Source organism: Marmota monax, unplaced genomic scaffold, assembly GCF_021218885.2.
Source record: "Marmota monax isolate L192 unplaced genomic scaffold, Marmota_monax_Labrador192_F-V1.1 WCK01_AAM20220418_F8-fsc00064, whole genome shotgun sequence".
Classification (NCBI taxonomy): Eukaryota; Metazoa; Chordata; class Mammalia; order Rodentia; family Sciuridae; genus Marmota; species Marmota monax.
Genome location: NW_026694542.1, coordinates 220,118 through 247,629, shown reverse-complemented (window position 1 = coordinate 247,629; position 27,512 = coordinate 220,118). Strand labels below are relative to the sequence as shown.

General features: G+C 54.9%; 1 protein-coding gene across 8 annotated transcripts; it reads right to left on the bottom strand.

Moving 5' to 3' along the window:
* Positions 1-550: 550 nt before the first annotated feature.
* Tspoap1 (TSPO associated protein 1) lies at positions 551-27,416 on the bottom strand. Of its 8 annotated transcripts, none has more exons than XM_046420640.2 (32): positions 25,786-27,414; positions 24,922-25,029; positions 24,549-24,677; positions 23,823-24,002; positions 23,077-23,262; positions 21,769-21,846; positions 21,599-21,703; positions 21,241-21,330; positions 20,990-21,112; positions 20,449-20,553; positions 19,049-19,099; positions 18,652-18,672; positions 17,784-17,988; positions 16,995-17,167; positions 15,683-15,798; positions 15,312-15,421; positions 10,998-11,825; positions 10,687-10,838; positions 9,977-10,354; positions 9,652-9,888; positions 8,955-9,140; positions 7,537-8,379; positions 6,836-6,935; positions 6,592-6,734; positions 5,786-5,954; positions 5,318-5,389; positions 4,877-4,909; positions 4,579-4,682; positions 4,423-4,494; positions 4,119-4,229; positions 3,438-3,499; positions 1,579-1,718 (listed from the first exon to the last, which is right to left on the bottom strand). In XM_046420640.2, exons 1-31 carry the CDS (start codon positions 26,113-26,115, stop codon positions 3,470-3,472), a joined length of 5,568 nt encoding a protein of 1,855 aa, XP_046276596.1. In that variant the 5' UTR covers positions 26,116-27,414; the 3' UTR covers positions 1,579-1,718; positions 3,438-3,469. The 8 variants fall into 8 exon arrangements, with proteins under 8 accessions (XP_046276591.1, XP_058427466.1, XP_046276590.1 ...); XM_046420642.2 differs by having other exon boundaries at positions 21,599-21,682; positions 25,786-27,413; XM_046420635.2 differs by lacking the exon at positions 3,438-3,499 and having other exon boundaries at positions 551-1,718; positions 4,877-4,906; positions 25,786-27,416.
* Positions 27,417-27,512: the final 96 nt, after the last annotated feature.

Below are 27,512 nucleotides of genomic sequence, written 5' to 3'. Positions count from 1 at the left end.
CAATTCTTATTACACATATACAGCACAATTTTTCATATATCTGGTTGTATATAAAGTATGTTGACACCAATTCGTGTCTTCATACATGTCCTGTCTAGAATTCATTTATTCCTCCTATTCTCATGTCTATTATCTCTAAGGATTTGGGATAAGGGAAGAAAGATGGCAGTATGTGTTCAGTCTGTCATCTTGAAACTGAAGGTCCCTCTCTTTGTATTTCTTCTGTCCTTTATCCCAGATTTTTTCCCCTCCCCCAGCTCACCACAACTCTAAATACCTGGCTCAAGGGCTCAGGAAACTGCCAAAACCCAGTCCTGGAATGTGAGAAAGGGAAAGGTCAGGGCTGGTCCCTGCCCCACCCTGACCCCTTTCTTTGCAGCCTCAGGTGTCCAAGCCTCCTTCTTGAAAAGGAACTCAAGAGTTGTTTGGTGTTGATTGGTTTCTGCCTCACTCACCCTTGGGGTATCACTTCTGGGTTCTAAAGCCATGAACCCAGAGCCCAGCATTACCCACCCCTCCAAGGAGTCCTTTGCCCAAGTAGAGTCCAGCATGAATTTTGTGAAAATAGACTTTATTATAATAAAATGTCTTTTTAAAACAAATCCCCCACCATCCACACTCCTGGAGACCAAGGTGGGGGTGGGGGTTCAGTCAAACAATCTCCCACCACAGTGAAGGAAACATGCAGAGACTCATCCAGCCAGAGGGTGAAGGATGGGATGGTTAGGCTAGAGGGAGGACCCCGACCCACTCTCAACAGGGAATGTATGAAAATAGCTGCATAAATCTGTCCTTTCCTCAGCCCCTGGACTCCCACAGGGGCCAGAAGAAAACAATGCAAAAGAGAAGTTGAATCCAATGAGCAAAATAAGGCAAACCCAACTCCTGCTTTCTGTCCCCTGGCCCCCGAGGTTTTTAGGGATGGGATGACACTGGGGCCAGGAGGCCTGGGCAGGGAGGGGTGGAGCGCTGTGGGGCGGGGTTAGGCCCGCTTTGGCATGGCCTTTCTCCTTCCCGGGCCTGTGCAGTGGAAGCGAGATGGAGGAGCTGGACTGAGGCACTGAGTATGTACATATATACATGGCTCCGCCCGCGGCACTGGGGAGACTCCAGTGCCAACTTTCCTTCAGGGGAGGGAAGACATGATCCGGAGGAACAGGCAGGCCCCTTTCTCCACCCCCCAGGGTCCCATCCTGGGAGTAGGGAGGGCCAAAGAAGAAATCAGCAGAGTGCACTGGGAAACGAGGAGTCAACTAGGTGGTGGACTGGAGTCAACAGTCTGGGGTCCAGTCCTGCTCTGAGTGGGTGCTCAGTGACACTGGCCACTGTAGGGCTCAGTTTACCCTCCTGGAAGAGGAAGGAGCCTATCTGGAGGACTCCTCCGTGAGGACCCGTCTAGCTCCCACCTTTGCCCAGTCTCTCTGATTCCCATCCAGTGTTCACTCGGGGAACGGGAGTGCTGGGGCCTCCCTGCCCAGCCAGGACAGGTTCCTGGGAATCTCTGGGGTCCGCTTCTGCCTGCAGGATGGGCCACAGCTTCACTCCTTCTTCCCAGAGCCCAGTTTCCTGAGGAGCTGCTTCCCTTTGGAGAGCAGACCCCATACCTTCTCAATTGTGCCCTGTGGCTCCCCCAGTTCAGTCCTGGAGGGGCTTCCAGGGCTAGGGGCACGATGCCAACCTGGGGGCACTGGAGGCCCTTGTGTCATGCTGACCCAGTCCTGGAATGTGAGAAAGGGAAAGGTCAGGGCTGGTCCCTGCCCCACCCTGACCCCTTTCTTTGCAGCCTCAGGTGTCCAAGCCTCTAATGTCACCAACTCATGGGCAAGAACCAGAGCCTCACCATCCTGCCACTGTCCTGGACACACAGAGCACAGAGGTGAAGGGGGGGGGGGATGATGTCAACGGAGCATTGTGCTCCAGGAGCCCCGTGGGACATGATCTCAGTTGAGCTTTGCTAACTTGTGATCCTGGGTAAAAGCCCTTTTCCTTCCCTGGGTCTTACTACAGGGTAACAGGCTGACAAAGCTCAAAAATTCTCAGAAATGACACTTGAGATGGGTGCCCTCAACTTCCTATATGTCATCTCCACTCCCAAGAAAGGAGCAAGGACAAGAATAGCTTAGCGGCTGCTGTGCCCTCAGAGAAGGCAGTGCCTACAGCACCTCATAGGCACAAGAGCATCCACACCAATCCAGTAGGTGAAGTGTCCCCAGGATCTTCAGGAAGTGAAGCCAGTGCCTACACCACATGGACAGAGATGGGGACGGACTCTCCCTTGAATAGCCTCTGGGAGGACTCCAGGAAAGCCAGGTCCAGATGGGACTGTAGGGGTGGGGATGGGGACATCACACAGCCCTCATCACAAACTCTGGAGGCCGCCCCCTTTTTTAGGGTTTTTTCTCTTGTTGAATCTGCTCCTAGTTCTACTCATGACCCTGAGCTGCACCCTCTGCTTCAGACCCACCCACCCAGTGCTCCTTTGTACCCTACAGAAGGGGTTTGGTGAAGAGAGGAGCCACGAGAAAGCCACCCCCACCCATATTCCCACATCCCACCTGGCTGTCCCACACCTGGAACAGCCCTTGTCACCTCTTGTCAGGTTGCATGTTCTCCCGTCCTGCCTCCCTCCTTCATACCCCCATCCCTGCCCAGAGACTGGCAAGTTCCCAGTCAGAAGCAACCATGGAGCCCAGGCAAGACCGAGGGAGCTGGGGGCACAGCCACAGGCCCCCTCCCTCAAGGCTGTGGGTGAGCTGCAGGGCCTGCCAGAGGTCTGCTCAGACCTGGAAGTCGAAGCATTGACCACCAAGGCCAACAGCCAGCTGGGAAGCCCCAGACCATTCCCACTCCCTCCTGGCTCCCTCCACAACCCCCCAGGTGGGAGGGGATACTGGGGAACAAAAGGAGGGGGGTCTCTGAGCCCCAGAGAAGAATAATTTGAAGTTACCTGTGAATTTCAACTAAAAGCATGTGTCTCATCTCCCAAACAGGTCTTAATGCCGAGGACAAGGGTGGGGAGACTATTATTACTGGTGACATTACGATGCCATCTTTTCATCACCAATAATAATCACAATATTATAATACCATAGTCATATAGTATCATAATACCACTGATGAGTCATAATACAGATGTCAGGTAATGTTCTATAAGCTGTGTATGTTACAGAATACGAGTCAGCTAACATACGACATCATTTGCTAAGATGACATGTACTCCTATGACAGCTCCCAGGGAAAAGGCAAGACAAGGGATCAGAAATGGGGAGGATGATCCCACACCCACATCTAGTCCATGGCAAGATCTCCCTCCCCCACTCCCTGGAAGACAATGGAAAAGCCAGGTCAGCTCCATTGGCAACAAAGGGTACTGTCTGGTTGGGGCGAACTGGGGAGCAGGGTCACATGGCACATAGGGGGCCAGTCCCCCCACTTACATGTTGCTCTCTCTACATATATCTATTTCCATCTAGCACTGGACTCTTCTCCTCCTCATTCTCTGAGAACAAGGAACAAAGAGAGGAGAGGGGTTATTGACAGGCCTGCATGCTCTCTGCCCAGTCACCAGGTGGCCCAGGTATGGTGTGGCTCCCACTTTGCATCTGCTTATGAAGCCCTGGGCTTTCTGGTTGGGGCTCGGCCTCCTCACCCTCTCCCTGCTCTCTGAACCTGGAAGCTTCCTTATATTCCACCCACCTCAAGGAGAGGCATGCTGTGAGAGTGAGAACCCAGGAAGCTGGGCCACTAGCTTCAAAAGGCAGTGGAAAGCCCAACAGGGTGAAAGCACCAGAAACCAGGGCTGTGACTGGCCAGAGGTGGAGGGTGGAGGGGTCCTTTTCCATAGGGCCCCTTCCCCTGCCATCAGCCCCAGAGTCTTGGCAGCTGGGGTCGGATGGCCTGGGGGACCAGGGTCATAGCATCCCTTCTCTGCAAACAGGGGTATATGCTGGGGGCAGGCTGCAGGGTCCCCCTCTGGTAGCAACTCAGCAGCTCTGCCCTGATCACAGAGCTCAGCTCTTTTATCACCCTGGCTGTGTCTCTCCCACCACTGTCCTGTTCCCATCACACCAGCAGGGTAGAGACCGAATGCTGAGTTGGGAACCCAGCTCCTCACTGACCTGACTCTCGGCCTGGGGAATCCCAGGCTCCTTATCTGGACTGCCTGCTTCGGGCCCAGGTCCCTCCAGGAAATTGGATGGAACTAGGCCCCTTTGTCCGTTCAGTTCCCCCTGGGGAGGAGATGCTGGTGAGACAGAGACTGGGAAGACCAGCCTTGCCTCCTTGATCCTGAGGCCCCTGGAGAACAGCCTGGAGCCAACATCACTATCAAGAGAGGCACCTGGCCCGTTTCTCCAGGGACCCCTGCCCATCTCCCTGCCCCAGAGTTGGGGCTTGGTGTGCCCTCCCCCATAATGTTCTCACATAGTAGAAGCCATCATCATCCATGCTCCCAAACACGGTGATGACGTCCCCGGCCCTGAAGGGCAGCTCTGCCTGTGGAGAGGGCGAGAAGTAGGCGTCAGGCCCAGGAGGCCCTGCCGCCACCACCACCACCAGGCAGTATCTGAGGGTCCTCACCTCCACGTCCATGTTGGGGGAGTTCTCCCGGGGGTCGTAGTCAAATGCAGCCACCATGGGGAGGGGAGCTTTCAGGTCAGCAGAGGGAATCAGCTTGGAGGGGCCTACAGAGGGAAGGGAGAAGACTCAGGTCTCGGGACTCAGGAGCCTCCACTCCATACTATCCTCTACACTGGAGGCCTGAGGACCCTCTGTTCACTACCACCCCACCGGGTGTAGCCCTTGGGGAGAGAGGCCAGAGAAGCTGCCCCACCCTACCTCTTTCCCCTAACACCCCCACCCAGGGATGGCCCCTCACCTGGACAGGACTGGACAGGGCCTTCTGAATCTGCTGTGGAGAGAATGTGCCTCTGAGCCTCATCCTGCCCTTCGTCTTCATCCCAGACTGGGAGTGGTCCAGGGCAGCGAGGAGGCTCACCCTCACATGAAGAATGCAGGAGGGGAAGGAGGCTAAGAGAACACATCGGCCCTGCACATTTGTTCTGCAGTGAACTAAGGCCCAGAAAGGGCAAGTGACATGCTCCACACTGCACAGAATTTACAGTCAGGTGCTTTGGGAACCCAAGTCCTGGTAAACCAGCCTCAAGCCCCACCAGAACAAAGGCCCCGACTGGAGGGGATGGATGTGACTGGAGGTCTGCTCAGAACTCCACACATCTCCCCAGAGACCCAAGCCATGCCACCCCACTCCCAATCTGCACATACCATCATGGGAACCCAAGGGAGAATGTGGTCTTACCTTTCTTGGAGCGGCGGGGCTTGGGAGGAGGCCCAGGTGTGCGGGCTGTAGAGTACACAAAGGGACCGTTCCCTGATCCAGGAAGGCAAGTGGATATAAGAGAGAAACTGAGGCAGGGGAAATGGGAAAAACAGGACAGATTCCGGAATCTCCTTTCAGGGCTTTCTGAGCATGTTTTTAAGGTCCTCATCTCACGTCCCTAATAAAAGCTCCACCCATCATCTAGGACCCAAAATACATGGCTGGTATCATGGCATCCTGTTAAACAGGCCATTCCTGGGGCTCCTGAACAGATTCCATTCCATGTGGTAAGACCAAGGGGGTGGCCGCATTTGCCTTGGTCTTTCTGAGACTCCAGTGGCTATGCTAGACTCTGGGTAAATAGGCATCCAGCCATCCCAGACATGCAAATTACTCAGAATGAGTCAGTTTGGAAATGGGGTGGTAAGAAGTGGATGTGGGACATACCTGAGCCCTCAAGGACAACATCTGGAGATAAATAACCCCGCTGGAGTAGCTGCTGTTTCCCTGCAGGACTGTCCACAGCCACCTCAGCCACCATGTTGCAGGGGATGTAGCCCATCCGGCCCCCACATTCACCTTGGTAGAAGCCATCGGCATCCTTGTCCCCAAACACCTGGAGGCAAAATCTAGTTGTCTCAGGAGGCCAGTTCAGCTAACTCCCTGCACCCCCAGGCCCTGAACCCAGCAAGCATCCCACTTGGAACCACAGAAGAATGTTTTCTCTTCTGAAGGCCATGGGACAGAAAGGACAGGGGAGCAGCAATGAATCAGAATCAGAAGGAGAAAAAAAAAAGCCCTTTTGCATCATCATCATCACTGTCAGAGACTTTCCCTCCATGCACCCAGATGGGATCTCCCCAACTTCAGAGAGTCAGCAAAAAGCTTCAGTCAATACTTAGAGGAACAATAAAAATGGTAATGTTAACAACAAATCGTCACTATGCTGTGGCAGGTTTAGCACAATATATGCATCAACTCATTTACTCCACAGACAACCCTAGGAGGCACACACTGTGTCATTCCCACTCTACCAATGAGGAGACTGAGCGCCAGAGGGGTTAGGTAATCTACTCAAGGCTAGCTCCACAGCTCCACAGACATGGCAGGTCTAAACCCCAAAGCTGACTTCAGGGGCCATGTTCTCCCCACCCCATCCCCAAGCTCTGGGATGTCTCCAGTGGAGAGAGGAGGGCAGAAGCAGGACGTTGGTTAAAGTCTGGAGCTCTGGGCCCAAGGGGTATGTCAATCACCTTCAGGATCTGGCCCTCCCAGAAAGGGAGCTCCTCTTCGCCAGCGTCAGGGTTGGGTGACATTGACACGGGGTCATAGTCAAACAGAGCCACAAAGAGCCTGACAGGTAGGTCCAGTGCTTCTGGCGGGCCCCTTGGTGGAGCTGTGGAGAGGGTTGGACAAAGGGCAGTGACTCAGTGAGCTCCATCGAAGAGGTTAGGAAAGGCTCCCTCAGGCCTAGCCCGGCCCCTAGTAGAAGCTCACCCAGGTCAGTGGCACCTGGCCTGGGCACCCGGGCCCCTCTCTTCTGGGGTCCCCTCCGCCCAGAGCAATCCTGCCCTCTGGGCTCGCCAGCTTCCGTTGTCTGCAAAGACAGGGCAACAGATGGCAGAAGTGACACACCATCCCCCTGTGGGCCCGCACTCCCCCGGTTCTGCCCCAGCAGCAGCGTAAGCAGCACAGCAGAACAGGAGCACAGCATTCCTCTCAGGGGCCTCGGCCCAGCCTCATGGAGACATCAGACACCCCTACAGAGGCAGGAAGGGCAGGAGGGGAGGCCCCAGCCCCGGCCCCCCTAGTGGATGAGTGCAGTGGAGGGGACTGAGGTGGCCGAGGAGCATATGAGAAGACAGTCTCCGTCAGCATCGGGGCTGGTGACTCTAGACATGGCATCACAGTCACTGTCCTGAAGACATAGCTAGCTATGCAGAGAAAAGGGCCACGCTGCCTGAAGGTAGCAACTGGCGACCAGTGACAACAGAATATTGTGCATCCCGGTTCCAATCAGCAGAAGCAGCAAAGCAGTGGAATGCGAGTGGCAGGAGGCAGGTGAGGCAGCCCGGAGGCCCTGCCCCACCTCTGCTGATGAAGGTGGCAGCGTGGAATGGGAGTGGCTAGTGGGCAGCAAGCAGGGCCACCAGGCGGCAGCAGGAGGGGGCTGCCCAGGTTGGGGAGAGGGCACAGACCCGGGAGGATGGCTCCTTGGCTCTGCCAGTCGCACTGTGCCCTCTCCGCTCTGGCTCCCCTTTCTCCCAGGCTGGGAGGCGTGGGGAGGGATGGGGGCCTGAATTGACCTTCAGAGGCCCTCTGGGCCTTGCTATAGGTGCTGTGCCCCAGGCCTCCCCATCTGCCGGGTAACAGGAGCTGGTGATGCTGATGCCCCCGCTGCCTGCTTCCTGCTCGTCCTCAGAATCGTATTCGATGCTGATTTCCAAGCACTTCGGGGAGAGGCAGCTGGTCAGTCCAGATTCTGGGGCCCGGCCACGGTGGCACCTCCGGGGAGGGCCCGGTCGCCCTCGCCCACCAGCCTCTACACCACTCCTGGTGCCCTCAATCACAGGGAGGACACTCCTGTCCCTAGGGAGGCCTGGACGTGCAGAGGCCTGGGGCCCGCCGCCATTGCTGAGAAGTCGACTGCAGTGTTCTCGGGGGTCTGGAGGTCGCCGTCGGTTTAGGGGCTTCTCAGGGGAGCCACCTCCTCTCCTCCGGCAGCTTCCACTGACTAGTCCAGATTGATCCTCCAGGTAGTCCCTGGCCCTGGAGGGCTCAGGAGACAGGGGACACAGGCCAGGTCCTTGGGGCTGACCCCTGTCACAGCCCAGCCCCAGCAATGCAGGTTCAGGTGGGCCAGGGTCTTGGGAAGGACAGCCTGCCCCTGGCTTCCCTTCGTCGTCCTCCTCGTCCTCCTCTTCCTCCTCTTCGGGGATGCTAAAGAGCTTCTTGCTGCAGAACTGCTGGAGGGGCAGCTCCAGGATCTGCTCCAAGATCTCCTCATCGCTGTCAGCCTCACAAAAGAGGTCAGGCTGGGACTGAGGATGGGGAGAAGAGAGCAGCAGGGAAGAGAGGTCCGTGGGGAAGAGGAGAGAGCTGTGCTCTTTGCCCTTAAATGGGGGCAGGGGTTAGGGCAACCCTAATGGCCTCCCTCAACTTCCTCCAAGAGGAAGCAACCAGAGGGACGGTGGCGGGCCCAAAGTCAAACACATGTTTAGGCAGAACCAGAGGAAGATTCAGGGAATACACCCAAGGATCTGGCTCCAGCCCCTGCGGGGCAGAGCATGAGAGAGCAAGCCATTTGTGCCTGTCATAGTGGGAAGGCCTCCCCATCCCTCCCAGAGGCTCTCAGATGGCACCAGCTTCCCCTGGTCAGGGTGCTACATCGGTCGGGCTAGAAAGAAGTGCAGATACAAGCTCTCCTCCTCCCCTTTCTTCCTAGTAGGGCCAAGGCCCGTCCTGGGCCTCTTCATGTCTGTTGCTTAGGACAAGGGCCCAGACCACACACCTAGGATGTTGCTGGCACTCAGTGGTGACTGGAGCAGTTGCAGACACATGGGGTAGCCTTGGAGCCTGAGGTCTGGGGCCCACCAGCCCCTCCCCACCTCGTTACCTTGGCCCCATTCTCCCTGATGTTGTTGCCAGCAACCTGCTTCTGGAAAGAGCAGGTCCTAGAACCCAGCTCCAAATCCTCCTCCTCCTCTTCCTCCTCCTCCTGGATGTCTGACAGGTCTGAGTTACGGCCATGATCCACAAGGGAGTTCACTAGGTGAACCCCAAGCTCTGCCATGTCCTCTTTCTGCAAGGAAAGAGACAAGGAAGATAAGGAGGTATGGGGGGACCCAAGACAGGGTCAGCCCCTAGCCAGAGTAAGAAAGGGTTCCTTGGCAGAGGGAAGAGGCATGCTCAGAGTTGGGGGGGTGGGTGCAGTGAGAGTGGGGATGGAAGCCAAACAGGAGAGAGAATCTGGGAAGAGAAACACATGACACAAAGGTGCTAGAGCCAGAGCAGACAAGTAAAGAGGGCCACCAAATTGGGGAGGGAAGGGCTGGGGCTGTGACTCAGTGGTAGAGCACTTGCCTAGCATGTGTGAGGCACTGGGTTTGATTCTCAGCACCACATAAAAATAAATAAATAAAATCCAGGCATCGTGTCTATCATATATATATATATATATATATATATATATACACACACACACACACACATATATATATATATATATACTTTTTTTTTTAATTGGGAAGGAGGCAAAGGGAAGGGGCAAGCCCTGATTCTGTGAGGTGGCACAGTGTGTCCCCAAACCCTACCTCAGCCCTGGGTCTCAGTCCTGGCCCGGGATCTCCTCCGCAGCAGGTCTCAGTACTTGGCATCCTCTCGGCCGGTGTTGCCTGAGTGGAGCAGGCTGTGGGGCTGGCCTCTCCTGCTGTCCACTCGGCCTCCTGCTCAGCCAGGGAGAAAGCTACAGGACCAGGGCCTCCTTCCCCCAGGGTTGGCTCGCTGGCCCTCTTCTCTGAGGCACACAGGACAGCTGCCCCAGCCTCCTCCTGGAAAAAGCAGAGCACTGAGAAAGGGCCCAAACCTGGGGCCCTTCTCCCAACCTGCACCTGCTTCCCCTCTGCCCAGACAGGGTACCTGGGAGCAAGGGGCTGGCGGTTCCTCCTGGGGTCCTTTTGGCATCTCTCTAGAAGGGCTTGCTGGGGGGCCTCCTGGGGGATCTTGAGTTCCATGGGGGGCAGGACACCAGAGAGGAGAGCTGGGGTCCCCAGGCCCTGGGGAGGCTGAAGCAAGGGGTGTTCTGGCCTCTGGGCTTGGTCGTGGTGAGGGGCAGGAGATCCTGGCTGGCAAGCAGGCTGGAGTCAGGGCTGGAGCAATAGGGGCTGGAATGGAGTCGGCCGACTCTCCGTGGGGCGACATGGTCCGCACAACGACCTTGTGGCACACCTGAAGCAGCTGCAGCTGGGACAACTCCACCAGCACGCTGCCGGCTGTGGGTGACGCCACCTCCATGATCTGCAGGGGAAGGTGCACAGGAGGGGAAGATGAGGCCGAAACAGCCAATGTGATGACAATGACAACAGTGGCACCCGCATCCTGAGGGGCATTGGGCCAAGCCCTTCTCATGCCTTACCTCACCCAGGCCTCCTGGCCATGTGGCTCCAGTGGGGGAGCAGTTTTCAAATCCTTCATATGCTACTCTTAAACCCATGCTCTTAACCAATCTTCCACTTAGTGCCCAAATGCCAAGCACTGGGCACCTGTGCGAGGCCAGGGAGACTAGACCTTGAGCATGGGACCCACATCCTGTCCCCAGGGTACAGGCAGGTGGGGTCCCCAGGTCATACCTTCTGCCCATCAGCATAGATGGCATAGCCTGTGACTCGGACGCCATTGGAGGTGCCAGCAGCATCGATGGTGACTGGGAGCCAACTAATGATCAAGATTCCAGGGGAGGGCCCTGGCTCAATCTGTACATCCAGCGGGGCATCAGGCGGGCCTGAGGGAAGTGGGGCACAAGATCCAGAAATAAAGGATACTTCCTGCCATAGATATCAGCCCTATCTGCCATTCCCCTGAAAACACAAATAAGGCCAGTCTCCTCTGCTGCCATCACACCTCCTAGGTGTTATAGACAGGGGTGCCCGCACCTGCATACCTGCTGGGAGCGTGGTGAACTGCAGGGTGGCAGCCCGCTGGTCTGGCTTCTCCCAGCCTGGTTCCCAGGACCCTCGGGATGGGAGCTGAGCCTCCACTCGGGCCTGATACAGTGTGCCAGGCCGCAGGTGGCAGAAGGTGGCCCAGTAGGTGCTGGGGCGGGCAGACGGGCACTCTTCCCCATTGAGGTAGATGGCATGGGCCAAGTTGCTATTGCCGGGCACCCAGGTGATCTCAGCGGACGTGGCTGTCAACCGATGGACCCGCAGCTGGCTAGGTACCACCCCAGCCCGAGCACCCAGGGCCAAGCAACAGCGCCGAGGGTCGGAACTGCCCCTGCTGGTCAGGGCTTGCACAGAAACATGGAGGGGCCCGGCCTGCAAGTCCAAGTTCTCAAGCACAGCCTTGGGAGGTGCCCCGGGCCCCAGAGCCTGACACAGCTCCCCGTTCACGCTGATATGGAAGCCACGTAGTTCCACGTGTTCAAGAGGCAGCTCCCAGGCCAGCACCACACTGTGGGCCAGCTGCTTGAGGACCACCAGATGGCGGGGATAAGGCACAGCTGGAGGCTCGCCCAGGCCCTCCGGTGGGGGGCTCAGACTGAGCTCATCCCCAGCATCCTCCTCGGGTCTGGGCCGGCTACGTCCCCCGCTGCTCTGGCCCCCGCTACTGCTGCCACCCCCACCTCCGCTCAGGAAACTGAGTTCAGGGCCTGAGCTGTGGGACAAATCGGCCAACTCCGGAGGGAGAGAGGTCAGGAGGTCGTCATCAGACACACGCTCTACAAAATTGGAAGGGACCAGGCCCCTGCGGCCATCCATGAGCTCCCCTGGCAGAGGGAGGGCAGGAAAAGGTAGGGAAGGGGGAGACAGACAGAGAGGAGGTAAAGAAAAACCAGTCCAATAAATGCATTTTAGCAACAGCCAGTGGGTGATCTTAAGTATTTAATCCAATCAACATTTACCTGTCAGTGCTTTTAAAAGACAGAAATAGGCAAAGTCCAGATTAGAGAATTATTGTTGGTTTGCATATTTGTAACAATAGTATTTTGGTTATACAGGACAGGCTTCTTAAATTTTAACATGTATATGCGTCAATAGCAGATTTGTTGAAATGCAGATTCTAAGTCAGTTGGTCTGGGTAGGGCCAAGCTTCTGCATTTCTGGCAAGATCCCAGGTGATGCTGGTACTGTAAGGACATAAGAGAATGTCCTTGTGCTAAAGCAGTGCATGTTCAAGTATTTCTAGGTAAGATGTTAGGATGTCTACAACTTGCTTTAAAATCATTTTTTGACCTACATATGGACAAAGCAAATGCGGTAAAGTATAAACAATTGTAAAATCTATAGGTGTTCGTTGTACTATTCTTTGATTTTTCTACCCATTTGAAAACTTTCATATTAAAAAGGTTTTTTAAAAAAATTTTGGATTGTGCAGAGGGGAATGAGGGGAGGGAAGATGTGTGGGATGGGAAGGATGGTGGAATGAGACAGACATTATTACCCTATATACACGTATGATTATACTAGGGTTGTGACTCTGCATCATGTTCAGCCAGAGAAAGGAGAAGTTGTGCCCCATTTGTGTACAATGTGTCAGAATGCATTCTACTGTCATGTACAACTAATTAGAACAAATTAAAAATTTTTTAAAAGCTAAGCATGATGGTGGACACCTGCAATCCCAACCACTGTGGAGGCTGAGGCAGGAGGAACGCAAGTTTGAGGCCAGCCTGGGCAACTTAATGAGATGCTCTCTCAAATTCTTTTTAAATTTTTTTAAATGCATTGAGTTCATAGAAAATAAAAAAATTAAAAAGTACTCAAGCAGTGAAAAAAAAATTTTTTTTAAATGGCTGGAGGTGTTGTTCGGTGCTAAGCATGTATAAAGCTCTGGTTTCAATCCACAGAACCAAAAAAAAATAAGAAGAAGAAGAAGAAAATGAAATTCTGCTGATTGGAATTTTGCAGTGAGTTTTAAACAAAGGGAAAGGGAATGCATTTTTAGAAACAACAAGATAAGTGCCAGAGAAGAGTCACTGTGGGTTCTAGAAGGGACCAGGACCCACGGCAGTCTACGTCTAGGAGCATGGCCAGCAGTCAATCCAGGCAGTGATCAGTGGTGAGTTTTTGACCTGTGTCAGTTCTCCTTTAAAAACTCAATGAGAGTTTTTAAAACATTTGTTTGAGGGATGTTAATGGAGAAGGAAGCTGGACCCACACACACCATGTCCTAGCCAATTTAAAGAAGGAAATAACTTTTCAGGGAATAGACAGCTGATGGCTGTAGGGCCTTACTGGGAAGAAGCAGAAGCCTGAGCCAGGGCTCCAGGCAGAGGACCGACATCATCAGGGCTGAGTTACAGGGCATCTGGGAGTTTTCCCCACGGTCATTTGTGCCTCTCTCTCTCCCTCTCTCTCTCTCTCTCTCTCTCTCTCTCTCTCTCTCTCTCTCTCCCCTTTATACTTTGAGAAAAATAAAGGGAATCTGAAGAAATAATAGAGATTCTCAATAAGTTAGATAACATAATAAGCCCTGTAATAGGTTGAATAGTGGCCACTCAAAAATATGTCCATGTTCTAATCCCTGGAACCTAAGAATATGACCCTAATAGCAAAAAAAAAAAAAAAAAAAAAAAAAAAAAATCTTTGCAAATGTAATTAAGAACCTTCATATGAAATCATCCTGTATTATCTGGGTGGGTCCTAAATTTCATAATTGTCCTCATAACACACCAGAGGAGAGACACTCAGAGAAGAGGAGAAGGCAATGTGACCACAATTGCAGAGATTGGAGTGATGTGGCCACAAGCCAAGGAACACCTAGAATCACCAGAAGCGGAAAGAGACCAGGAATGGATCTCCCCGAGAGCCTTCAAGGAAGTACAGCCCTGCTGACACCTTGGTTTCAGATTATGGCTTCCAGAAGTCTGTTGTTTAAAGCCCTAGGTAGGTGGAGATTTGCATGGCAGCCATAGACAATTAATATAGCACGGCATTAAGGAGTGTGGGATTAAAGCATCCGCACACTACATGAATCCACAGCTTGCAAGACCAAAGCTGAAGTCTGGGCCAGAGTTGGGCATGTAGGCTGTGAAGCTCATGCCATGGAGAACAGTACAGCCGGGACCAGACAAAGCAGTCCCTTACTAAAGCTGGACAAGGAATATGGTGTCCTGCATCCAGTTGTCCACATGGCTCTATCCCAGTCTCCCCTAGGCTGCAATAGTTCGAATTCCAGTTATTTGGGGTGAGGTGATACTTATGCTGTTGCTGTTGCCCGCCCCCACCCCTGAAATTTTTTTCTTTTCATAAAAAAGTACTCTTGTGGGGCTGGGGCTGGGGCTCAGCAGTAGAGCACTCACCTAGCACATGCAAAGCCCTGGATTCAATCCTTAGCACCACATAAAAATAAATAAAATAAAGGTATTGCGTCCAGCTACAACTAAAAAATAAATACTAAAAAAAAAAAAAATTACTGTTGTCCTGGAAGCTATTTAATTCTGCTCTTGGAACCTACTCCTATGGAGAGTTTAGCTGTTTGGGCCATGAAGTCAGATACCATTATTCCCAGCTGCTACTCAAATAAAGAGACCCAGGGCCCAGGGAAAGACCTGAGCAGGTTCCAAAGCCTTCAGTGTTCCACACTCAGATCTGACCCCCTTCCTAAATCTTCACACACAAGAGACCCCTGACTCCATTGCCCTACCTACATGTCATTCCAGTCTCTACCCTCTCTACTGCTAAAGGACACAGTCTGGTACCTGGGCCAGGACCACCGTAGAGGAAGCTCCCAAGGTCATCCCCTTCTGCAGGCTCTGCCATGTGGCCTAGTCTCAGTGGAGCATCTGCCTCAGTTGTCTGATGAGCTCTGAGGCTCATGCCCTGTCGGGGTTCTGACACAAGCTTACCATGTGCTAACACTTTCTCCTGGGATCTGCACCCTGGTCCCTCCTTCTCATACTTAACTGGAGTCCAGCATCAAATCTATGCTACATGCCTGGCCTCAAGAGTCACTATTGTTAAATAGTGTCATACTCTTTCTACTGGCACTAAAATTAATCTAACACAAATCTCCTGTGACACTCTGTTCATTCTCTGGACAGAGTGGTATGCCCTGACCTGTTCTGCAGAAGACCAGACCCCTTTTTTCCCTCTTTTCTCACTGGCTGTCAGATCTCTGTATGCTCTTAACTGAGTCTCAAGAGTTATGGTGGACTGAGCATGTAGGGGAGTGGAGATGGATGGATGGAGGACTTAGGAACTGGGGCTTAAAGACAGGAAAATGGACAGAATGAGCCCTAATACTGTCCTACCTTCAAAAAAGCCATCCTCATCCATGTTGCCATAGATGTAAATGTACTCTCCAGCTGTCAGGGGAAGTTCTGCCTCTGGATTCTCGTTGGGACCCTCAAAGGGGTTATAGCTGTTGGGGAGGTGGCAAGGAAGAAGAGGACAGAAACCTATTGTATCTCCATGCCTGTCATCTCTCCCCATGCGTTGAACCTTTATGAAGACATGCTTTCCACCTTTAGCCAAGTAGAACATTCACTGCACCCACCTTGGCTCAACTAGGTTATGAAAATATGTCCAACTCCCACCATTTCTAAAGGTCTATCTCCACCCAACCCACTCCTCCCACACACTCCAAATGCTGGTAGGGGAGAAGCAAGGGTGAGGGGCTCACCTATAGCGAGCTAGGAAGACCTGGATCCTGGCTGTTCCTGGGTTGCCCTCCGGGGCTGCTGGGAGCTGGGACACACTGTCCACCTCTAGCTCCTCCACCTCACTGGCTGTGTCCACCTGGGGGCAGACAGAAAGGGCTGGTTTCTCTCCAGGACCCAGAGCCAAAGACAAAGCAGGCATGTTCCAGACTGGACCAGAGGAAGACCCACTGCTTTGATAAGGGAGAGTGAGCGCACACATGCTGGCAAGACCAGGAATAACAAGGACCCAATGTTTTCTAAAGGTGCACCCAGCTGCCCTAAGCAGGGGGAGTGGGGACAATCTGGACCCCTCCCTGAGTCCTGGCCTCTGCTGAACCAGCCCAGTAAATAAGGGTGCTCCCCGCACCTCAGAGGGGGCCAGGCCACACTGGTGTAGAGAGTGGACATCAATGGCAATTTGGCTCCTTAAGATTAATAACTCAGGAAAGCGTCTTGATTGTAAAGAGCTGAAAGCAAGGAGGCAGAATGGGGCTGGAGAAGTCCCTGACTCTAGCCAGGGAACAGTGTTCAGTCCTGGAACTCAGAACTTCCTGTCCACTGGGTCTCCCAGTGGACAGTCCCTCCACCACCAAATTCCAAACCAGCACCACCATTCTATCCCACAAGGGGGCAGCAGAGGCCCGGGGCTGGGTTTTACCCCTCTTGAAACCTGGTTAGCAAGGCTGCTCCTGACCTGCTCCCTTCACTTTGGGAATTTGTGGGTAGGAAAAAGGGATGGCGTGGTTAGAAGAACTGTGAGTGATGCCCAACAACCTGGTAATGATAATTGCCACATCTACTGGGTGCCCAGCACGGAGGCACTTTTCCTTATATATATTTTTATGTAATCCTCTCAACTTTAGAAAGCAGATTTTATTATCCTCAATAGTCAGATAAGGAAACCAAAGCCCAGAAAGGGTGAGTGACTTGTCTTAGACAATGATGGGATTTAAATCCCAGAAGCTGTACTCTGTCTTATACAACCATCTGCCTCTCTGCAGATGCTCTTATGAGCAGTTTCATGTGGATCCTGGTGCCAAAGTGTCTCCTCCAACCAGCCCAGGACTCTAGGGCCTCCCTTCAACCTAGGGGGTGGAGCTGTTGGGCCAGCCCTAGAGAGGAGGTATGGCCTCCTCCTGAGATTCTCCACCATGGAAGGGATCCATAGCCCATGTACCTCCCAACTTGGGCCCAGAGGCCACCCAACTCCTAGGGTCCCCAGAAGAGGTCAGGGCCAATCTTCACTGGTCCATGCCAATGCCAGAACCCCAGGGCCCTCTCCCCAGCACTGACCTCTGGTGTAGGGCATGACTTGGGGCTGTTGTGGATGGACTCGGAGCGAGAGGAGTTAGAGAGAGACTCTGCCTTCTTGGCTGTCCTTCGAGGGACCCCGGTAAGGGTGGCAGGGGCAGGCTCGGAAGACTTTTGGGTGCAGCGCCCCGGTGAGCCCGGTGGGAGGTCAAGGTCTAAAGAGAAGATGGCACGTGGGCTTGGGATCTGTGGCCTGAGGAGGGACCAGGAAGATAGGGTGGAGCCTCCTGGGTATGGGGGTCAGGCCCTCCATAGCCGGATTTCCTGACTTCTTTAAGAAGGGAAATATTTGCTGGGAAACTTATTAAGCAGAGGTGTAGTCCTCAGATCAGCTTACATTCAATTATTCCTTGCATTTAATTATTGCTTAGGCCTTAGCAAACTATGGCCCAGAGAGGTTAAGGAATATGCTCAAAATCTCACTGGATGTTGAGTGGCGCTGGGATCAGCAGCTGTGACTGATCAGCCCCTTCCCACCAAGCCTGGACTCTTCCCAAGGCCTGCTACTGAATTCTACTGCCTAGCAACCAACTCCCAGCTGCGTCCAGAGACATCCAGGCAGAGGAAAAGGAGCAGTGTGGCCTGAGATGTCTGGTCCACACTTCAGGATAGGAACTCTTATGGGCTTTGTTTTTCCAATCAGAGTTTGGCTCTAGCCACGTACTGGTAACTTTGGGGGAGTTACTGGCCTTCTCTGATCCTGAACTTCCTGCTCTATGCAAACGTCCCAGGCCTGGGGATTCCAGGCTACAAGGTTGCTGAGTCCCTTACCTTTGGGGCCAGACCCCCGGCAGGGCTGGGGGGTACAGCAGCAGCAAGGGGGTGGTGGGTGGTCCCCCAGGGCACTGCAGCCCAGGGCAGAAGTGAGCAGATCCAAGGGGCCTGGGTGCAGACGAAAAGCCTGGAGCTCCTGAGCCAGGAGGCTGAAACGCTCCGTCTGGCTGCGGCACTGCTCCTCGAGCTCTCGAACCCGGGCCTGAGCCAAGACCCACCATGAGACACCAGCCGGGCAGAGCGGCCCAGCGCCAGCCTGTGCCAGCTCCACACAGCCTCACACTGGGCTTCAAACCACATCCACCCAGCTTCCCATCCTGAACACCTTACCAACCCTCATGCCCTGGATGGTGGCACTCCTGCTTCTGAACAGTTTGCAGGCCAAAAGGGACCCCTCCCTCCTCATCACCACCACAGGAGTTTTCTCAGCTCTCTTCCTTGTCACCCTCCCACAGTGACTCAAATCCCTGCCCTCAGAAGGGTACGTGAGAGATTCCACTCCACAGAAAGGTAGGGACAGCTTTGTGACAGGAATGGGCCAGTTCTCAGGAACTTTCCTCAGGTAACAGGAGAGTCCCGAGATCAGGGACTCTGCCCTGGCCACTATCACAAGGAACATGCGTCAATTGGTGACGAACTTCCTCATGGCCTGAGAGCCTCTACAGGAGGGAAGGGTCTGGGATGAGGGAATAGCCCACATGTCCTGTAGGAACCCCAACCCAGCTCCAGAGTTTGAGGTCTGCTATGGGACACATCCCCTCTGCTGGACAGGAGAGTTGGTACCACTTGGGCCCTGAGGGCAGGGATTTGGGAGAGACATAGAGAGGGGATATCCAAAGGAGAGAGAGGCGTAAGGAGGTTGTACCTGCATGGAATCCAAGGTGGACTGTGGCAGAGAAGGGAAGTGGCAGAGGAGAAGTTAGAACACTGAGCCCTGTCGGTCATTAACCCGGAGGAAGGGAGAGAGAGAGAGAACGGGGCCTAAAGGGACACCATCCAGTCAGCTCCTAGGCTAAATGAAAGGGCAGTTCACAGTGAAGGCAGCCTCTGGAGCGGATGGCAATGGGAGATGGCTGCCACCAGACTCAGGAGCTCCTGTCCCTTTAAGCCCCTCCCTGAGAAACAGTCCAAAAATGGAGGGGATTCCCCCAGACCCTCCTACCAACCCCACCGTACCCCCCACTTCTTTACACTTCTTCTATCTGAAGTCCCCTGCCTTCCCCCAAGGTAGTGGAGCTGGTGGGCACCTCCAGGGACCCTACCTCCAGCAGCTGGACGGCCCCTTCATGTTCCCTCTTGGCTTCTGCCTGGGCCTACCAATGGAAAGAGGCAAAATACTGGTAGGGAAGGCTGGGGCCTAGGGGTGGGGTCAAGGGAGCATGAAGGAGGGAAGGAGGGAGGGAGGGAGGGAGAGAGGGAGTCTTTCTCCCTCCTGCTCTCCCAGCCTGAGCCCCACCTTAACAAAGGGAGAAGGGTAGGGGAGAGGTTTCTCTTTCTGGAACATCCGCCTTCCTGGTTTCCCTCCTACCTCTCTCATGTTCCTTCTGAGTTTTAGATTGTTGTTTTTGCTTTTGTTTTTGCCTGCCTCTTGTCTTCTACCCCTTGGGATGTTGGAATGTCAGGGTTCCTCTGGTCACAGTGGTGGGCCACTTTATACTCCCTGCTCTCTCCTCAAGGGTCTAGTCATACAACGGAACACATGATGGCTCCAAACATCTCCGAGGCCAACTTCCCCAGAACTCCAGACTCAAGCACCCAACTGCCTACGGGCACCCCCACTTGAACATTTAGCGCATGACCCGGACTTGACAAAACAGAACTCGGAATTCTCTGCCCTTCAAAGCTAGTGCCCCGTCATCCTTCACCCCAAGGGGAGTGAAAACCCTATCTTCCGCAGGGTCGACTGAGTTGGGACTCAACTGGAACCCCACAGTGAGTCTTGTCAATTCTGTCTCCAAACTGTATTTCCAATGTATCCACTTGTTTCCACCTCCCTTGTCACCTGCACCCTGGTCCAGATGATCATCACTTCCCTCCTGGACCACTGCCATAGCCACTAACATCTGATCACCTGCTCTATGCTGCTCCCACTGTCTGTTCTGCCAATTATGAATCAGACCATGTCACCTCCCTGCTTAGAATTCAACAGATTCTAACCATTCACAGAACAAAATAGCCAAACTTCCCCCAGTGTCTAAGGCCCAACTCCTGCTATAGTTCCCTGCTATACTCTAGTCACACTGCTTTTGGGCCCTCCCCCCAGCTCCTCCCTACCAGAGCGTTTGTACAACTATCCCCCCCTACCTGGCCTGCTCTGCCCTGGCTCTCCTGACTGACACCTTCTCACCTCTGGGTTCTTAGCTCAATTGTCACCTCCTCAGGAAGGCCTTCCCTGATGACCTGTCTAAAGTGGCTCCTCATCCCATCCCAGCCCCTTCTTGTCACATCACCATTGTGCGCGTTAGTGTCTGAAATCATCTCATTCATGGGTCTGCTTATTTGCTGATTGGTCAGGAACCAACCAGGTCTCTGTTTGCTGTTATCCCCCCAGTGCCTAGCACAGTGTCTAGTACACAGTGGGTGCTCAGTATGTGCTTGTTGAATGAGTGGCTGGCAAAGCTGGGCCCCAGCAGCCTTCCACCTTCCTCGCTCCTGCTCCCACCTGCTGCAGCCTTCGAACCTCCTCTTGCTTCTCCCGCAGGCCAAGCCGAGCCTGCTCATGCTCCACCTCCAGCTGCTGCCGCCGCTGGGCCACCTCCCGCATGTGCTGAAAACAAGACTCTAGGTCAAGGCCAGAGCCCGCCATTCTGCCACACTTCCACAGAAAAGCTAAGGTGAAGGAGCCTCAGATACCATCTGCTCCAGATATCCTCTATTAAACAGGAAACTGAGGGGCTGGGGTTGTGGCTCAGCGGTAGTACACTAGCCTGGCATGGGTGAGGCACTGGGTTCGATTCTCAGCACCACATGTAAATAAATAAAATGAAAGTCTATCAACAACTATATATATATATATATATATATATATATATATATATATATTTAAAAAATAAAAAAGGAAACTGAGGCCAAAGAAGGCAAGAGGTTGGCTGCATGGGGACAGGACCTCAGTCCCCAATACCCCACATAGGGCATATTCTACCATCTCGCTTTCTCCCTGTACCAAGGCTCAATAGCCTCCCCCACCTACAAAGCCTCCTCACCTTCAGCACCTGCTCCAGGCTCTCCAGCTTGCTTTGCAGGCCCTGGCTCTTTTGAAGGGCTGAGTCCCTCTCCTGCGTCACCCCCAGGAGCTGGCCCCTCAACTCCACATTCTCCCACTCAACCTGGCAAAAGGACATTGGCAGGGAGTTGTATGTGTGCACTTTGTCCCACCTGCTCCCTCACGGAGGAGAATACCCCAGGAGTACGTCCCCCAGGCCAGGAACAAGACCTCACAGAGCAGAAGAGGTACCTGCTCCTTCTCTGAGGCTCTCCCACTGAGCCGAGAGTTCTCCTCCACCAGGCGGGCATTCTCATTCTGGGCTTCTCTTAGCTGCAGTTCCTGAGGGGAACAGTGGACCTCTGGAAGAGGGACCCAAGACCCACATTCCTCTTTCTTCACACAGAGAATCCTGCCCTCCCAAGCAAGGCCTCCCTCCCCTAATGGGAACCTGCTTCAGCCAGGAAAGAAAAGCACCCCTGAACCCCTGAACAAGAGGAAAAGTGTGTTCTTAAGGGTAGGTGGGATGGGAGCAAAGCTGAGGGAGCCCAACGCGCCCCTTGGCCTGGGGGAAGGGAGGAGCTGGACCTGGGCAGCCTTGTGAGCTCACCAGCTCCTCACATCGCCTCTGCTTTTTCCGGGCTTCCTGCTCCAGACTTTCGCATTTCTTCCGTTTCTTGCTGAGCTCAGACTCCTGTGGGGTCAGAACCAAGGCCTGCACATGGTAGAAGGCAGTTCTGCTCACAGCAGGTTGCCCCCAGCCCTTGACCTAGGACTTACCAGCTGCTGCACCCTTGGCTGTTTCTCAGGCTCCCCTAGGACCACGGGTGGGCTCTCCACATCCTCCTGAGGTGTGGCCTGGAAATGCCCAAGGACAGGGGGCTGGCACCTGAGAACAGGGCCCTAGGGAAGCCTGTCCCCAGCCCAGCCTACCTATGGGAGGTTCCCACCTCATGACACGGTCAGCAGTGAGAAACCTGCCAGGGAAGGGGAGGGAAAGGGTGCTGTCTGCCCACCCTCTCCCAACATCAGCTGATGAAGAAGTCTGGAGGCAGTACCCGGTATACCCCAGCCATAAGTGCTTTGAGATCGTGGGACCCACGTGTGCCCTGGGAGATGGGTCCTTTATCCAGGCCAAAGCTTTCCCTTTTTAGCTTCCAGCAGCTGCCCTGCTCTGCACTCAATAACCGTCCTGAGTGTCCTTCAGCGACTGGCAGAGAATTAGGAGGCTGCGTGGGCCCCCAGGGATGTGGTGTTCCCAGAGCTAGGGGTTCTGGATCATCCAAATCTGGGCTTGGCCTGCAGCATTGGAAGCCTAGCCAGTCCCTCCTTCTGTCTTTCCCCAAGCCCACCCTATCGCACCCTAAGTGCAAACTTTTGGGGAGGATAAGTCTTGATGGGAGGGGCTCCCTCCGTGGGCCAGCCAGAGAGACAAAATCTGATCAAGCAGCATCCCCCATCCAGAGGATTTCGTCACTACTGAGTCCCTCCTCCCACCCCTCTCCCCAGAAAGAGGCGGACCTAGATGCTGCCCACCTAGGATGAAGAGCCAGATCTCTAGGTTCTGGGGTCTGGAGTTGGTCCCTGGCCCTCGGGGTAGAGGCTGCCTAAGCCCCGTGCTCAGTGAAGGTCACCCGTACCTGGAACCCGGTTGGATGCACTGCCACCCCCAGCTAGCCGGGGCCAGGCCTGGCCAGGCAGGCGCTGAAGGGGGCGTCCCCACTCTACTGCCGCTGCGGGGAGGAGGCGGCGCGGGCTGGGCCCCGGGCGGCTGCCAGGGCAACCAGGGATTTGCGGCCGGGATGTACCACTGGCGGAGCGGCAGGGGCGGCCGGGCTGGCCCCGCGAGGAGCAGGCCTGCGGAGGGCGGAACCCCCGGGGGATTGGGGGGAGCCGCGCAGGTACGAGCTCAGGAGGCTCAGAAGAGACACTGCCCATGGTCGGGAGGGTTCCCTAGACCCTAGGAATGCGCACGTCACCCTGGGAATGCGAGTATGGCTTTGATGGGGAAGTAGCGAGGATATCCCCGGGTCGCCCCCACCCCTCATCTGCGCACACCCACACACCTGCCCTTGCGCCGGCTCTCACCTCTCCCGGAGCCCCCGGGGCTGGCGCCCCTGCTCTAGCCAGGACAGTGGAGCCCGGGGGCCGGGGTGGCGGGGGCGGCTCCTGCTGGTTGCGCAGGGCGATCTGCCTCTGCAGCCGCAGCACCTCCCGCTGGGACTCGCGCAGCAACCAGTCGAAGTCCCGCACGTGGAGCCACTGGGGACCCTCCTGGAGTGGAGGACCAGGAGGGGAGTCAAACCTAATTAACCCCTACCTGCCCCCACACCATTCCGGGCAGAACCAGACCTCCACCTTGATAGAGGGGCTCAGATGTACTGCAACCTGCGCACCCTCCTGTGCATGCATGCCCCGTCATATGTGCTTGCGTACACAGCCACATGTTTCCACCAGCCGTTGTACAGACATTCCCAGCAACTCGTTTACGGGGTGCGCGCAGTGTGCCCTCCACTAAATGTGCTAAATGCCTGGTGAACATTCCTTCACAAGTTTGTGTGTATTCATACCTCCAGACCCTACAGACCCACTGGCACACAGCCTTAAACCTGAAGCACAGACGGTCCTGGTCTGGGACTCTTGGCTCCACCCCCTTCAATTCAGGCTCCTTCTCCCCTCTCCCACCTGGGCCGTTGCCAGGGGAACCTACTCCCCAGCAGCCTCCACCTTCCCGTTTCATTTGCATCTCATTAACATCTTGTCCACATCCCACAACCAGGCAGACTGCCCTGCTGAGTAGGGCTGAGGAAGGGGGGACCCGGGCCTCCTCGCACCTTTCCCACCAGAGTGAGCCTGGCCTGCAGCTCCCTGCACTCCCGCTGCAAGGCAGCAATCTGCTTGTCCTTGGCCAGCAGTGCACTGGCTGTGTCACTGAGATCCCGGGCTCGCTGGCGGGCTAGGGCCTTCCGGCAAAACTCCAAGCTGGCCCCTGGTCCAGGCACCGGAGCACTTACCTAGCCAGAGGAGGGGTAAGGCCAGTGGTCACCTGGGGGCTAGGGCATTTCTCCCATTCCTCAGCTTCTCCCAAAGGAGAATTTAAATGAAACCTGGCTTCCGGCTTCCACCCAGTCTGGGGTAGCAGAAATCAGGCAGCCTCACTCCATCCCATCCCAACAGTCCCCAACCAGGACTGAAAGGGTTTAACTTCACATCTTAGTTTAGACCCAAAGGAGGCTGTTAATTTGGCTATTACTATGATGGATCTTGTCCCTGCCCCCACTCCAGCTCTATACCTCCTGTGATTAGCTCAGCAGCCAGCACAGGCAAAGGGTAATCCAGAATTCTCCCTGTCTGCTCAGGAACCTCCCACCCAGCCCTTCTCTCCCTCCTGTAGCCCCCTCACCAGGCCAACATTTGTCCTTCCTACCCTCAGCCCTTGGATTCATGCTTTTCTAGGTGCTAAGAGTTTATGACTCCCAAGTCCCAGCCCTTGAGGCCCAGCCCCTGCTTCCCCTCTTTTCTGGTCACCCAGCCTCAGCCCAGAAGTCTCCTGTCCTCACCACCCTCAGGTTTGTTTCCTGGAGCTTCCGGGCCCTCTCCTCCAGGCGCTTGGCAATGACCGCCAGTTCTGCATTCTTCCGCTTCAGCCTCCGCACCTTCTCCTCTGTCTCAGGGAAGCTGCTCTTTCTCTGACAAGGGGTCAGTCAGAATTGTAGCATGTAGGGAGCACCCCACAGACCCATTCCTACTCTCAGGCTGGGACTAGAACCCAGGACCACAGTGGGATCCCTAGCAACTCTGGGCAAGGGTTCACCCTCTCTGGGTCTTGGGACTGTGACATCTCTTGGAGAGATGTTCAAGGGGTAAGGGAAGACACTGAGACAGAGGGCCTGGCTCCAGCCAGGAATCAAGACCCCATTCACCGAGTCTCACCAGCATCTGGTTTTCCTCCTTAAGGATGGCACAGCGCTGCTGCAGCTCACCCAGGGCCCTCAGCAGCTCCAGATTGGGTCTGTCACCAAAGCCCATGTTCAGCTTGGCCTGGCATGGGAAAGGACCAGGTACAGAGCCTCAGGGACCCATCCCATCCAATAAGAGCTCTCCATGTGAAAGCATCTCCCCTCCACAGTCCAAGGAGACATGGAGATGAGAAGGTTCTCTCCTATGTCCCAGGCCTTCAGAGAAGGGCACAGGGATCTAGGAGAAGGGACCATCCCACCCTCCCTGCTCCTGGTGGCACACAACTGTCCCCTGACCCCTCCGGGCCAGTGCCAGCTCAAACTTCTACCCCCATTTCTCCAGACTGCTCTTGGTTGGTGAGTCCCCTGTCCTCTCCCAAAGTCCTGATCCCTCCATCTTCTACAGGAGCCTGCTCGCATTCACCCAGACCTTGTCTTCTGTGGCTTGGCCCCACACTGAGCCTTCTCCCTGAATCTTTCCTTGTACTCTGATTCTACCATACACGTTCACACCCCCCAAATCCCCCAGTCCCCTGAGAACAGAGACTCATGGAGGAGGAGGTACAGACAGACAGACTGTCAGACAGAGACACAGAGGGGCAGGGCCAGATATAGACAGACAGGTAGAGAGGACAAATAGTTAAAAAAAAAAATGGAGCCACTGAGATTCATACCTAATGAAGAGAGGACAGATAGTCACAGAGGCAGAACCTCAGACAAACAGACGGAGAAAAGAGGTGGGCAGCAGGGTTGCATATTTTGCTTTGCCTCCTGGCCAGCTAAAGGACATGGGGGAGGCACAGCTTGCAGACCCCCCAGCCCTCCCCAGCCCCCTTACCTTAGTCAAAGCCTCCACATCCTCATCCTTCAGCCTCAGACAACCACGACCAGAGATCACTGCTTGCTGCCCCAGGCTGGGCAGCCCAGCCTCTGCTCCTCCAGGGTCAATGCCCCCCATGGGCCTGGGGCTCTGGGCTCCCTCAGGCTCGCAGCTCTCCTTGGGCCTCAGTTCTCCAACCTGCAAAGCTGTCGGAGTGTCAGCAATGCTTGGGGCTCTGTCTCCAGGTTCGCCCCCCTGGCCCGGAGTCCAGCTCTGCCAGGCGGGCAGTGCCCAGGGTTCCATGGCTCCTGGGTCCCCAGGCTGAGGGAGGGTTGTCAGTTGCTCCATGGTACTGCCAAGGAACCCCAGAACCTAGGCCAGGGAACATCACCCAGCCAGGTGAGGGGACTTTCAATGGTCATGCCAAGCTAGACCCTTCCCCTCTGAGCTCTTGGCTTCACCGAAGCTCCATCCAAGGTTGGCTGAGCCCTTCCCCACCCGCAAAGGAGGCTGCAGAAGGCGTCAGGGCTGCCAGAGCTGGAGCTGGGGGTATGTTGGCTGGTGGTTGTGTGTGAGTGCTCGTGTATATGGGGAGGGGAGGGTGTCCCTGTGGGGGTGGGAGGATGTGCCGAGGCCACCACCAGCAGTGCCTGGGTGAGGGTATGCGTGTGTGTCTCCAGGTCTGTCCCCTGCAGGTCAATGCTATCGTGTGTGTGTTTGGAGGATGGGTGCCCCCACTTGTGTGTGTTGAAGAGTGTGGTGCTGTATGTCACTGTCTGTGCCTGTTACAGAGTTGCCAGTTGTTTCTGCGTGTGGGGGTGTCTGTATTGCAGGGCTGTGGCAATGTGTGATGCTGTCACTGGTTGTATCTGAGTGTGTCAGTTTTGTGCAGCTGTGTGCATCGATATCGGTGTGTGTCTGTCAGCATCTGTGAGTCTGGTCATCCATCATGACCCCTCAGCCTGGCTAGGGTCCTCAGGAGCTGTTGGGGGTGATCCCCAGTGGTTCCTTGTGGTCTTTTATCTCCGCTCCTCTCTCGGCTGCTGCTCACTCGCTTGCTGGGTGGCCGGGCTGGTCCTAAGGAGGCCTGGGTCGATGGGCTGCTTGCCTCATAGTCTCTGTCCCTGCTAGCCTCAGCTCGGGGGACTGCAGGGGTCCCTTACAGTCCCGGAGCCCGGAGATGGTGGGCGCGGAGGAAGGCTGAGCCTCAGAATGAGGGGGAGCGGGGGAGAGCCTGCCCACCCCTCCCCCTCCTCCTCTCCTCCCGCCCACCAATAGGAAGTCAGCTGCTGGTTTCCATGGCGATGGCGCTGGACTGGTGGGCTGGACCGGCTGGCAGGGTCGGGATAGAGGGAAGAGCAGGTTCCTCACGGGATGTCAGCTCAGCGCCCTCCACTTGTGGCCTCCCCACCCCTTGTCCCCATGTGCCCTCACACCTTCCTGGGTCCAGAGGCAAGCAGGCTGGAGACTGCTGAGACTGGTGGAGACGGAGACAGGAAGGATGTAACAGATCCAACCATGGAGAAGAGCAGGACCAGGAAACCCGGGATTTGAAGAAAACAAAGAGAAATAAAAGGATAAAAACGGGAAGATAGAAGCAGAGAGGTAGAAATCAGCTGAGAAAATTGCTTCAGCTTCCTTCTGGCAGACCACATTTGGAGACCAACCTACCTGTCCCAGGCCAGCAGGGGGAGACCTCATGACCTGTTGGGCTGCTTTTGCCCTGAATTGTCAGGAAGTTCTTC